This window comes from Lampetra fluviatilis, chromosome 13 (genome assembly GCF_964198595.1).
Source record: "Lampetra fluviatilis chromosome 13, kcLamFluv1.1, whole genome shotgun sequence".
NCBI lineage: Eukaryota > Metazoa > Chordata > Hyperoartia > Petromyzontiformes > Petromyzontidae > Lampetra > Lampetra fluviatilis.
In genome coordinates, this window is record NC_136287.1 from 5,798,252 (window position 1) to 5,811,719 (window position 13,468).

At 44.6% G+C, this 13,468-nt stretch overlaps 1 protein-coding gene across 4 annotated transcripts in view; it reads left to right on the forward strand.

Annotated features, from left to right (window-relative positions):
• Nucleotides 1-13,468, forward strand: part of LOC144935469 (membrane progestin receptor gamma-B-like) — a 29,716-nt gene continuing 16,248 nt past the window's right edge. For 2 of the 4 annotated variants that reach the window (XM_078862143.1, XM_078862145.1), the window contains exons 1-4: nucleotides 47-210; nucleotides 7,423-7,463; nucleotides 8,817-8,893; nucleotides 11,361-11,466. In XM_078862143.1, the coding sequence (XP_078718269.1) occupies nucleotides 11,416-11,466 (51 nt within the window). In that variant the 5' untranslated portion in view covers nucleotides 47-210; nucleotides 7,423-7,463; nucleotides 8,817-8,893; nucleotides 11,361-11,415. Of the gene's footprint in view, nucleotides 211-7,422; nucleotides 7,464-8,816; nucleotides 8,894-11,360; nucleotides 11,467-13,468 lie in introns of all 4 variants that reach the window. The other 2 variants (XM_078862144.1, XM_078862146.1) reach the window with 2 other exon arrangements.

Genomic DNA, 13,468 nt, shown 5'->3' on the forward strand with positions numbered 1-13,468 from the left:
CGTCTGGGGGAGGTCCCCGCCACCAACTCCGCGGCTCGCTTCGCGGACGCCCCCCGGACAGGCGCGAGGAAGTTGCGAGCGAGGCGAGGAGGATGGGGAAGGGAGTTTTGTTGAAGTAAGAAAGTAAGAACTCCTTTGCCACGGAGTTAAGCGAGAGGGCTCTTGCCACACGGGTGTGTGTGTGTTGGGGGGAGGGTGGAAGAAACGGAGGTAAGCGGAGAGAAGGGCTGAGCCCTCGGGACTTGAGCAGAGTCTCGACGTTTCGTCTTATTGCCCTCTGCCTTTGCAAGTTTGTTTGGAGCCTTCTCACCACAACCCCCCCCCCAAACGCGCATCTTTTTGCTTCTTCAATGTGGGGCGGCTTAGGGGAGAGAGAGGCGTGCGATGATGATGTTGCGTGCGATGATGATGATGATGCGTGCGATGATGATGATGGTGCGTGCGATGATGATGATGGTGCGTGCGATGATGATGATGATGGTGCGTGCGATGATGTTGTTGCGTGCGATGATGATGATGTTTCGTGCATGCGAGACACGCGATGCTGGCTTTTGCTGGCTTGTGTAAAAACCCAGCATCGGAGTTGTGGACAAGTTCACCGGTTTTCTCGTCTCGCGTTTCTTACCGTGCAGAATTCGTTGTTTTGGTTTGCGTGTGTGTGTTTGTGTTATCTTGCGTCTTGGGTCTTGATTCGGGAGAAAGCGGCTGTTGTATAAAGAAGGGTGAGCAGACCCACGCGGGCATTGATTGAAGGAGCTGTTGGCGGTGTACGGCCAAAGACCGTGGATGACTGCGGGATGATATAAAACACGCGGTGTTTGAGGTTCATGTTCTAATTTGTGGCACGAATTATCCCGTTTCAGGCCAGTTTCTTGGTTATTTTGCACGGGATATCCGTGGCGTTACAGAGGTAACCACGAACGGAAGACGGGGGGAAGTCAAATATTGCAGATAACGGACGACCATGGCCCTTAGAGGAGGAATGTTAAACAAATAAGAAGTGAAGGTTGCTTGGAGCTTCCAGCTGGTGTGTTGTGTGATTTGTTACGCTGCAACTTCAACTGTTTTAATTCAAGTTCAAGCGCTTTCACTGCCGACGCACTGCGTGCCACCTACAAAAGGTTCACCACGAGTGCTTTTTGCCAACTTTTTACCTCCGTGTCTTTTGTTTTCATGAGCGGGAGAGATTAAAAACAAACACAGTTATGTAATTCTAGATTTGAAGCTTTCGTGACCGCAAGGATTCATATTCTTAGGTTTTTTCGGTAAAGTCACGTAGGTAAAACATTAAAATTAATAAAAAATAAAATAAAAATCACGACGTTTCGGAGGCAACAGTAAATTTACTTGATACAGCTGTCGTGGCTGTGACGGTTCCACCTGAAGACTGAAGCTTGTGTTGCCTGCGAAACGTCGTGATTTTTATGTTATTTTACTTTTATTAATTTTAATGTTTTACCTACGTGACTTTACCGAAAAAACCTAAGAATATGAACAGTTATGTAACTTTGTAAAAGAGCGAAAACGGAAATCTACAGATGGTTGGCGTTTACATCGCTTGTAGACGTTGTGCGCAATTGGTTTTCTTATCTTCAGTGGACGTTTGTGAATGTTTCTCTGCGATACAATCTGGGTTTTTTTTCATTGTTTTATTACAAGTGACATCTGCGTAGTGTGCCATATATAATAGGCGAATCTTTTCGGCAGTGGCACTTTCTGTTTCGCACAGACAGCCGCGTCCTCTACAGGATTCGTCGCGTGTTATGGAAACGTCGCTATCACATGTCACCCCCCCCCCAACCCCCTTATTACATATTTGTTATTTTAATCCCACTGTTTGACAAATGTGTTGAGGTTTTATGTTATTTGTACTCGGCGACCACTGCCAACGCAGCAGCAGCCGAATAGTTTTGTGGAGTGTAGGATTTTTTTTGGCAAGCATACTGTACGCCTTTGCAGTACAGTTTCCAGGAGGCATACATCACATAATTGTTCACGTATATATTTTTTTTAAACAGACGCCGTTGACATTGCACATTTACTTAACACATATTTTAAGGAACAGATTTTTTTTAAATTAAACATGTGTGTACATTTTACACGCGGCGTCCCTAAGACCTGGCATGCAGCGCAAGTCAAATGTGTGCGTGGCCGTCTGCGAAGACAACACCACCACCACAATGAGGGCTCAATGCGTGGGTGTCCAGCTGGAGACAAATGTGCTTGGAATCTTATTTGCAGCCGCACAAATGTTAATCCCTGTTCCTTCACCGTTCATGGCATTGGACTGTAAACTGAAAGAAAAAAAGACCGTCTCGGAAGATGTGCTTTTTTTTAGACACCATCGACACAAGACATATCACTGCCAAGTTATGCTTATAAAAGGTCCTCGCTTTTCCCCTTGTAAACTCTGTGAGAGTTATGCGCGGGTGAAATAGTGGGATTCTTCTAAATGCGCGGACGAAAATGGACACGACAAATGGCTATGTGCGGAAGCATTCAAATAGTCCAAAGATGCCGTTTTTGTGTTGCCCATGAGAAAGGGGTGACGTGTCCCCCTTTTTATGTTGTATGATATCCGTACATGTATTGAGTTGCATTGAAGAGTGGCAAATAACATATATTTTATCGGCAAACATTTCTCCCTGTGTGTACCGATGGGGTCCCAAGGCCGAGGCATGTAGCCATTCATTGGCAAATTGGCACGGTTTGGGTTGCAGTTCGATTCAATCATTAATTATTTATTTGCCTAATTTTACAATCGTTTTAATCGGAATCGTGTCTCTTTTGTTCCATTTTGTCGACACGGTTGTTTTCTCCATCATCATAATCATCGTCGTCGTCAGAATCGGCCACGATCTATCCACTCTTCGCTTATGTCCTTGCCAAGTCATCACCATCTCCCACGGTTTTGAGATGTAGAGTCCATCTAGCTTCCGCACACGAGCTGATTTCATGACTCCATCTCCACGTTGGGGCGTATATTCTCGGACATGCAACAAATTGCATACTTTGTAAGGATACAATCATATGCATAATTTGTATACGTGTATTGTGAGCGTAAGGGCGGTATCTTAAGCGACGGATCAATTCGTTTAATGCGTTTTTAAATCACGGTTGCTGAGCCTAAGCCCAAGAGCCTATAATGCAAGATGGCTCGCAACAGAGATAACCAACGATAGCCCAACAGATAAGGGCTAATGTGTTTCTTGGATCAAGTCACGGTTATAGGAATGTGGGAAAATAGACGATGGGCAGAAGAACCAAAGTCAAACAGTGCATGGACAGGGGGAGTGCGAGAATTGTGGGGTACTGCAATATGGTAGTTGCCCCCCTTCATGGGTTAGATTAGAGGAAACGGCAAATTCGATACGAGTCCTTGACATTTCACGACTGTTCAGGGGGTCACACGAGAGACCGTGGTGCCGCTGGTTTAAAGGTGCCGTATGGAGCCACTTTATGTGTATGGAGCCACTTTATGTGCATGGAGATACTCGCTGGGCTCGTGCGGTTTGTGTGGCAGAGGTTGTAGCGTGGGTTCTCACGACTGTGCTCCACTGCTCTCCGATGCAATTTCTGTTGTGTTGTTCAGCAATACGTCCAACGTTTAATAATAATTTGCACTTATCCGGCAAGAGTATGATGTACCGGTGACGCTTTTGTACGTTATCCGGTCCCCCTATTCCCGGAGTGAGAGCTGTGTCCGTAAACTTGATGGTAAATCAAGTTGTTCACTCACTATTTGTGTTGGACTCCGCCAAGGGTGCATCTTGTCTCCACTCCTGTTTGTGATTTTCATGGAAAGGCTATCAAGGCGCAGCCTAGGTATGCAGAGTATCCTGTGCAGGGGCATGGAGGTGGTATTGCTGCTTCTTGCAGATGACATTATCCTCTTTGCCTCATCAGTCTATCAGTCTGTAATCTCCAACATGGACTTGAACGGTTTGATGCCGAGTGTGAAGCTTCTGGGATGAGGCACAGCACCTCCAAATCTGAGGTCATGGTTCACTCCCGGGAGACGGTGGATTGTTCTCTCCAGGTAAGGGGGGAACAACTGCTTTTAGTGGAGGAGTTTAAGTACCTCGAGGTCTCTTTCGCGAGTGATGGTAAGTGGGAGCGGGAGATCGGCCGGCAGATCGGTGCAGTGTCCGCAGTGTTGCGGGCACTATACCATTCCGTGGTCGTGAAGCGGGAGCTGAGTTCTCGAACAAAGCTCTCGGTGTACTGGTCGATCTACATTCGCACCCTCACCTATGGCCATGAGCTTTGGGTAATGACCGAAAGGATGACATCACGGATACAAGGGGCCAAAATGAGGTTTCTCCGCAGGGTTGGCGGGCTCACCACTCTCCGTAATTGGGCAAGGAGCTCTGTAATCCGGGAGAGCCTCAGAGTCGAGCCGCTGCTCTTCCGGATCGAGAGGAGCAAGTTGAAGTGATTCAGGCACCTGGTAAAGATGCCCCCCAGTAGACTCCCCCTGGAACGCTACCGGGCATGTCCCACTGGGCAAAGGCCCCGGGGCCGGCCTAAGACACGCTGGTGAGACGATGTCGCTCGGCTGGCTTGGGTACTCCTGGGAATTCCCCAGGAAGAGCTGGAGTCTGTCGCCTGGCCAAGGGAGGTCTGGACCGCCCTACTCAACACGCTGCCGCCGCGACCCTCTCGAGGACAATGCCCGTAACATAACGTCTGCATAAGTTGTTATGTCCAGTTCAAAAGGTGGGATTCTACTTAATGTGTGGACAAAATTGGCACGACAAATGGACTCGTGCAGAAGCATTTACGTCTCAAAGTGTATTTATTTGCATGTGTAAAAAGGGGAGGGAGGGGGGGGAAGATGTAAATGATGCTGGGATCTACAGTTCCTGAAGTAGCTCCTCGCACGTGGAGGGAAGCGTCCGACAGCATGCCAAGCAACACGCAATACAACCCGACAAACACATCGGAGAGGGTTAACACATTCCTGCGGAGGGAGCTGGTAGGAACGTTGGGTTGCTCGGTCAATGGCCAGGGTCAACGGCGGCGTGGTGTATTACCCAAATATGGCCGACTGTGAGGGCGGGCACAAGCCGGCGTGAGTAGGTTAAACGTTGAGTTTCATAAGGGCACCACGGGGTGACCAGCCCCTCCCCACCCAGCCCCACCCCCCACCCAGCCGCTCCCTCCCCACCCAGCCCCTCCCCACCCTCCCCGCTCCACCCAGCCCCACCCCTCCCATTTTTGGATGCACGACGGACGGACACAATAATCCCCTGTGGGTTGGTGTAACCAGGAGGTTCCTACCAGTATAAGAGCTGTTTTAGAGCCATTCCGACCTCGAGATGCAAGTCTAATTTGGATTTTAAGATTAAAAGTAAAGTAATTTGTGTTGTTGTCCCAGTGTGAAGCAGCTACGAGGGCAGCGTAGCAATCGTGACCTTTATATTGAGGCCACCGAATCTAGGTGTCCCATTTCGCCTGATTGTGTTGTGCACACATGCCGTGGTTTTTTCTCTCGCCATGCGTGGATTGTGTTCATTTGGAATACAAAACCATACTTAAAACAAATCCCTAATTGAATGTAATGACGTGTGTGTGTGCGTGTGAACACGTTTCTATACCGGCTGGAGAGCTGGACAACTGCCACGCATTTTGGCGAGCCTGCTATTGTAGTTTTTACGAGAGCCAGTGTATATATAGAGAGAGAAAACAATGAAAATGCCACTACAGCCTTGCGGATTTCACAGCAATAGTGGTAGCTGATACGCGTCCGACACTAGAATCGCGACGCGTCTGAGATTTTGATGGATGTTTAAATGTCGGAGATCATCGTTGGGCAAAAGGGTGTGTCTTCTCTTGTGCGGTGTAGGCTTGCTTGCTCATTACAGTGCCATGACAGATCCATCTCCACTGTACAGCCTCGCTTTGTGGCTGACACGCCACGGCTTGTCTGACTATGTTGGGCCCTGCAATTACGCAAATGTACTCATTTGAGGTTGAATACGAGGTCTCGCTTGTTTGTGGGGCTTTTTCCACACTCAGCGATCGTTTTCATGGTGAAAATGACACATGCAAATCGTGCCCGTCAAACAACAGTTCCCAGGTTTTACCACGTTCGTTCAATGTGTGCGTGTTGTAATCGTCTAAGCCGGAAAATGCAGCAACCACTTTAACGGATAAAAAAAACACATGTATCTACTGTACTTGCATCGAGAGCTCTTCCTTTGCAGAAGTGTACATTTTCCAATACAGCAGTGGAAGAAGTTAAAAAGCAATATTTTATTTCAGCCGGAACAGCCCAGAACACAGTGAAGGCAATTGTTTTGGCACGAAGCCATGTCCACCTTGCCTTGTTTTATTCTCATGATCCTGTGGTGTGTGCAAAAAAAAAATTGCCTCACGCAAAGTAATCGTCTGCACTTATATAGGATTATTGACTGGCATACCTTGTTGTCGAGGAGTAGTCCCTTATGCTAATAATCCCTATATCAATCCAGCCTCGTGGCATTCTGGAAAATATCAAGTGGAAGATTTTAACCCTGGGTGTCCCTTAATGTGGGGTAATAATATAAATAAAGTAACAAACAAATATACAGCCTCGGATTTGCCCCCCAAAATCGAACAGTTTCTGGAAGTGCAAACTTTGCGACTGAAGAAAGAGTCATGCATAATACAATAATTGTATTGTGTTCATTGCTCACACAGTATGTATTATAACTGACTACTTTGTCACATAACGAGGTCAAAACTGAGACATTAGTGTTGGAGAGATTTAAGTTTTTGGTGATGTCAACGTCTCTGAACACAGGGACTAATTCAACACCAAAGCTAAACTTGCGCTGGGGCTTGAACACAGGTCCTGGCGTCACACCGTGGCATGAGAGCATTAGTATAATCCTCTCCCTTACCACAAATGTACAGTGTTGATCAGGCCATACAGCATGAACATTGTGCACAAACTGAACTTCTTTTGTGCGCCCGAAACGCTTCACGTCGGCACGAAAAGGGGACATGGCCTTGCAAATGCTCGGGGAATTAATGAGATTAAATGTGAACTTTCCCCTTTTGGCATCTCCATAATATCTGTGCGTTGTCGTGGAAGTGGGGACAGAGGGAACGCAGTGTACCATTCACATGACATTCCGCAGCCTGGCAAGCCAAGGGTGGCAGTGCGAGAGAGACCCACTTTTGTTACCCGGGGAGTGAGCGAGACCAGACAATGTCCCTACTTCTTGTGTGCTGAATAATAATAAGCAGCCAGTGGCTATGGGCACAAAAAGGGAATTGCTGCGCATTAACAATCGTGTTATATAATCACTGCCCCCCCCCCATGAGGGTAGGTTGCACAAAGGGTTGTTGGCTTATTATTTTTGTGACTTGCCTCCCTAAATGCGAGGGGAGAAAAGGCGTTTGGTTAATGTGTTTTTGTTGTTGTTGTTGCAGTTATTGTTTTAAAAAGGAACATTCTTCATTGCCTTTTGAAGGTGAGTTGTGCACCGTGGAAATATACATATTGTGAGTATCAGAAACTCTGCGACTATTTGCGTGGGTGGATGTCAAAGGCATGGTGACCACCGTTTCTCGCCCAGCGAATTGGTGAATTTGTAATTTTTATTGTTTCCCATTCTTTGCTTCTTTAAATCATGGTTGTTGAGCATGGGGCCAAAATTCCCCAAAACACCAAGTGACCAGCAACAAACAGCACTATCAAAAGGTTTAAAACATTCTTTAAATTAATCAAAGTTATACGATTTTGGGTAAAAAAAAGAGTTTATTTCATAGAGTTATGTTCACTCCATTAGTTTAAAAAGTAACTTTAGCGTGTGGTCTACATAAAAATTGCATGAATCATCAATATATTATCGCGGGTGGAATTCAATGGCTATACTGTTTCTTAAAAATACTCACTGTATGTAGCTCCCTGTCATGAAGATGTCCTACTATTTTGTGGAGATTCTCAAAGTGCGGTTGCACTTAAATACTACTAGAGCCCCTCTTATCTGCTGGGATGTGAAGGACAATCATGGCAGATCCTATTATCCGTGATGTTAACAGTGTATTTACTCCACTTACCCTTGAGGGGAGGGAAAAAATCGTGAATTATAGAAGACATTTTCTGCACTCATTCCTCTTTATCCGTGGAAAAATGTGCAGATAATTGGAAGCTGTTCAGCAAAGTAGGATGCGGAAAACTCATGGCTAATTACAGATACCAATAGGAAGAAGACAGCCGTGGATAGTAGGAAAATAGGAGTCACGGCTAATACGGGTCATGGATTAAAGTTCAGCAATGACAATCTAAAACGAGGTTCGTAAATTGTTCAATTGCATACCATTGTGAGTGATTCATCAATCTTGACTGATGAATTGTTGCACCGTTGCATTGCTGGCGTATGGTCACGAGCACACGCGGTAGGTCAGGCACATCACGGGGTTGTAGCCCAGCTCCATTTGGTAGCAATCGCAGCGCAGGTTCATGCCCCCTCCCCCCACACACACCCACGGCCCCATCTTGTCACCACGATTCCAGAGCCAGATTAAGAACCGTCTTGAGCAACATCCATCAAGAGCAGATTAACCATCGAGTGAAACGGCTGCTCTTGGGCCAACGCTCGGGGGACACGGGGATGTTTTTGGAGAGCGGCGTCACAACAGGCGAGTGAGGGTCACGAAATATTTTATCTGGCTTGGAGCCTAGTGTGCCGTGAATGTTCACCTGCTCATGTAGCTCCAGTGAGAGAGATTCGAGGAAAATGTGTAGCTTCATTTCAGAGAAGTATAGCCATATTTACGTATCTCCCATTAACCTTCTGTTTTTTTTATCTGTTTCATACCAGTTTGCTGGGACAATGTGAGCAGTTGGAGAAGATTGCCAAAGATGGAAAGAATCTGTCGTGGACATCAACACTCAGCTGTGAGGATGACACTAGATAGGCAGAATTTCACGCTGCTTGTAACAGCACTGCATACGATGCACTTTGCATCGAACTTAAGACATTATTGCAGCATTGTCAAGGCCATGAGATCATTGGTGTCATGGCTTTCTTCCTTTCGCCAGATGCTTTAGTTATAAACATGATGTTTGACTTTCAAGATCTGCTCACTCGTGCAATACCCCACTATTGCCTTCTTGCCACATACTGTTACAAAGTTTCAAGTTGCTTGCCACAATCCTTGCATGATTTTCCTAACCTGCCCTGCATCCATCTGCAGCAATTAAAATCGATTCTTAACATTCACAATCGATACGTTGAATAGTGCATTTGAGAATCGATGGTTTATGAATTAAAAAAAAATTGTATTTATTTTACATCGCTAATTATCTGCTAATGTTAGATTCCGGATTTCACGGCAAACAAAACTCCAAACGAGCAGAGATAGGAAAAAGGAATTCATTGTTGAAAACAGTTGCAACGCAAAGAGTGCAAAAAGTGTCGATCCAATGATTTGGGACTCAAAGTTGTCTAAATGCTAGCTGTGGCTGTGTGCAGTATTGGGAAATCTGGCCACAGCCCGACACGTGGAAGTTGTTTTTTTACTTCCTCCCCACACTCCTTTATATCACAACGTTGCAAACCGTGTCATACAAGAAGAGAAGAATAAACTTTCATTATGGACTCTTACAGTGAGCAGTGAACCACCATGTGTCAGAGAACAGCCATGGAAAATGAGAGCACATAACTCGTACATGAGAATTGCCTCTCAAGCAACAATAGGGACGCACTTTTTATATCGGCAAAACAATGATTTAAAGCTTTCGTGACTGCAGGGATTCATCTTCTTGGTTCTTTCGGTAAAGTCACGTAGAAGGGAAATAATAAAATAATAAAAATAAAACATCATAAAATACAATTCTCACGACGTTACGGCCACAACGCAAGCAGCCGTCCTCAGGTGAAGACTAAAAATCTGCTTAGCTTTTGAGATCGAATGATTCCCATGCAATTTGGGTAATTTGGTCAAAGGAAGTTATTTATACCAAGATTAAACGACCGTGCACAGGGATGGATTAACCCGGGGGATTTAGGAGCTGTAGCCCAGGGTCTCGGATTTTTAGGGCCCCAAAAAATCCATCTTGCTTCGTAATGGCCGAAATGCAATACGAGAGCACGATTATAAATCCTGCAGCGTTATCTGGTAAACAGAGCCATAACATAATCTTTGAGTATTATTGTCCGTTATGTTTTACCAACAATCGTTTTGTTCAATATGTCGCATCCTTTTAAACTGCCGCAAAACTAGGATTGAACCAACCAAGGTAAATCATAATTATGCAGGGTTTGGCATCGGGCCTGAACGGTGGTGAAACAGCAAAGGAAATGAATATACAAACAAGGCCCCCCCGCCGCCACCTGAAAATAAAAACAATAGCCATGGCCCCCCCATCAAACTTAATCCAGCCCTAACTGTATGCAACACAGATCTGTAGTTAATGAATATTTATAGTTGACAAGCGATACAAAGCGGACACTCAATCAGTGTGGAACATGCGCCAACTCGATTTGTTATCGAGCCTAAGGGTGACCAGCAGGCAGGGCCCATCTGTGCAGGTTTGTGCCAAACTGAGACAACGTCACAATCAATTACCTGCGGTGCACTCCTGCATAAATCATAATTCACACCAACTCGGGTGACTGGAATTATATCTATTTTTTATATCCGATGAGAGATGACGTAATTATTACGTGCTTCATTTTTATTTTTAAAGCTCGCAGATTTAAAACGATTTAAGTGTAGGCGAAGTTAATTTGAAATGCAGTAATGAGTTAAGTGAAAGGTATTATGAAATGTTCAGTTAATTTCAATAACATGTCCGCACTGCTCTGCTAAGTTATCTGTCGTTATTGTACATTTGAAAATAAATGTCTTTATTTAAACCAGCGTGGATTTCGGGGCACTGCGGTGGCCAGATGCTAACTCCCTCGCCTGGTATGCAGGAGTAGATGGGTTCGATCCTGACCCTGATGCTTGTATATTTGGAGTTTGCGTGTTCTCCCCATGGTTGTGTGAATTTTTCTCTGGGTCCTCCGGTTTCTTTCCCTCCACATTTAGAAACATGCATTTAGAACATTTTGCTGCTATGAATGTCTATATGATAAGCCACTTCTTTGAGCTATAATTTGTGGCCAAAGCAGTTCTAAAAAAGAGCTACATAGCTCAGTGGGCCTTACCTGGTAAAATAAAAAAATATATATTTTTAAATATATATATACATACTTACTGAGACGTGCAGATGTGAGTATAATCAAACCCAATAAGGCTATGCAATGTTTAACCACCAATAGCGTTCCAAAAAAAAAAAAACTCGCTGCCAAGCAGAGGGGAATGTTTGTTTGCTACTTGTGCATATATGTAAATACGAGGGAAATGTTTTGGCCCAGGGATGTGACGAGTAAAGTCCTTCAGCGTCAGTAGTGGAAGACACGGACCGACAGCATGTTAAGCCTCAGACTACCTCGTCTACTTTCCAGCCACCAAGTCCCTAAGGTGCGTGCGTAGAAGGGCATCCGTGCCCTTTGAATCATTCACACGGACACATGCATGTACACGTGCAGCCCTTTGTCAAGCCAACAGCTGTGTGTGAGGGCTCTTCCTGCGCAATGCGGTCCGTAGGAGTTGTTTGACATTGCTTAGCACTTCGCTCGTCCGCTGCGGGGTTGATGAAGCTTGATCGAACAGCCAACGAGAACATCAATAGACAGCGCCTGATCCTCATTTACAATCGGGTGAGAGCGCTTTAAGGTGACGTCCCTTCTTTTGCAAAATTAGAACCGGGCTTGAAAGCTAATGGCGATGTGGTTTGAGCAAAAGAACGGAATGGAAAATTCAGCAATGACTTTCGCAACATATTCTGCGGATTTCTTTTAAGACGCGCACTCCCCTACCCATCGCCTGTATCTTAAATCAAAAGAGAGTGATGCATCTTATGATGTGGTATGTGTGTGGATTCATACAACTTTATTGACAGCGTTGGGTCCTACTTTCCGGAGCGTCATAGAATCCAGAGAATATGGTGATAATTATTATTTCGTGTAAGGTAATGCAAGGAGATTTAAACAAACACACATGTATTTTAACAAATGCAAATGATGGAGTGCAAAATAGACATTGCTGATGATTATCAGCAGTGTCTGATAATTGCTGATAATTATATAATCACAGAGCAAAACAAATTGCCATGTGCATAGGAATCGCACTGTAAAATATAATAACGAAATAAAATTGTTATGCATTTAAGCAAAATGCAATAAAGTCTACTCGCGAGAAAGTTTCCTGTTTTTATCAGCTCCGACTGTAAAAGTTTTCTTTCAACATTGCCAATCAGTGATTCAAGTCTGTGAAATGAAAATTGCTAGAGATGGTGGAGACGATACGAATGCATTCCAGAATAAAATAAAACATGCGACATTTGAAGTGACACATGCAATAGAGATGTATTGGCACGAATGATCACACTGCCAAGATTAGACGCTCGAGATGGCCTTTGTAAATTGGGACCATTCTGATAAAACTGGAATGAATGGTCACCTTTGTTCAGTGCAGTGCCATACCCTGCCAACATTGTGCGATTGACTCAATTATGGAACGTGATCTAGTTTAAAGCGGAGGGGGTGGGTGGTGGCGTGGACAAACTCAGAGACATATGGGTGGGGGCCACGTGGCACAGTCAATGTTAAACCAAACTTTTATCAGAATCAGAGCATTTATTTATCCTGGAGAAATCCGGTAAGTTATGAAGCTCTTTTCCACAGATGCCCAGTAGGGACGGGTCAGAAAGTTACAACAACAACAATACAAAAACACGATAATGGAAAGGATAGGAAAGGTAAGCAACCATTGTAACCTCGTTTGCCAGTAGCAAAATATGATAATTTGATTTTTACCTTTTTATCTGGCAACAAAACTGACACCTTTTTTTACCAGGAGTCATGTTTACATTGGCCACAATGCCTACAGTCGGAATGCAAACAAAAAACGTCATCTGGTCCGACACCATGTGAGACTCGGCTCTAAGAAAAGCTGTCTCGGGTGTGGATCAATCAATTTCAAGGACTGCATACATTATCTGAGTTGTGTTTTTTGTTTGCATTCCGACCGCAGGCATTGTGGCCAATGCAAACATGACTCCTTGTAAAAAAAAGTGTCACTTTTGTTGCCAGATAAAAAGGTAAAAATCAAATTATCAAAGGTAAGCAAGTCACTAAAAATTAATAAGTACAACTAAAGTATATAAGTATAAATTGCACAAGTACATGAATTCCTGTCGATTTTTCAACACTACATGCAAGTTTTGAACAAATATTAAACTAAACAAAATGAGTAAAGGATGTCAAGCAGTGGACCGTCGGCCCTCCAGCTTTGCAATCCAACCCCCCCACCCACCCAATGCTACAGGGCTGATTTGACTTCCACTTTACATAATTTGGAAAGACCCATGCTCTTAAAAAAAAGGAGATAAATATCTACAGATAAAACTTATTTGGCAGAC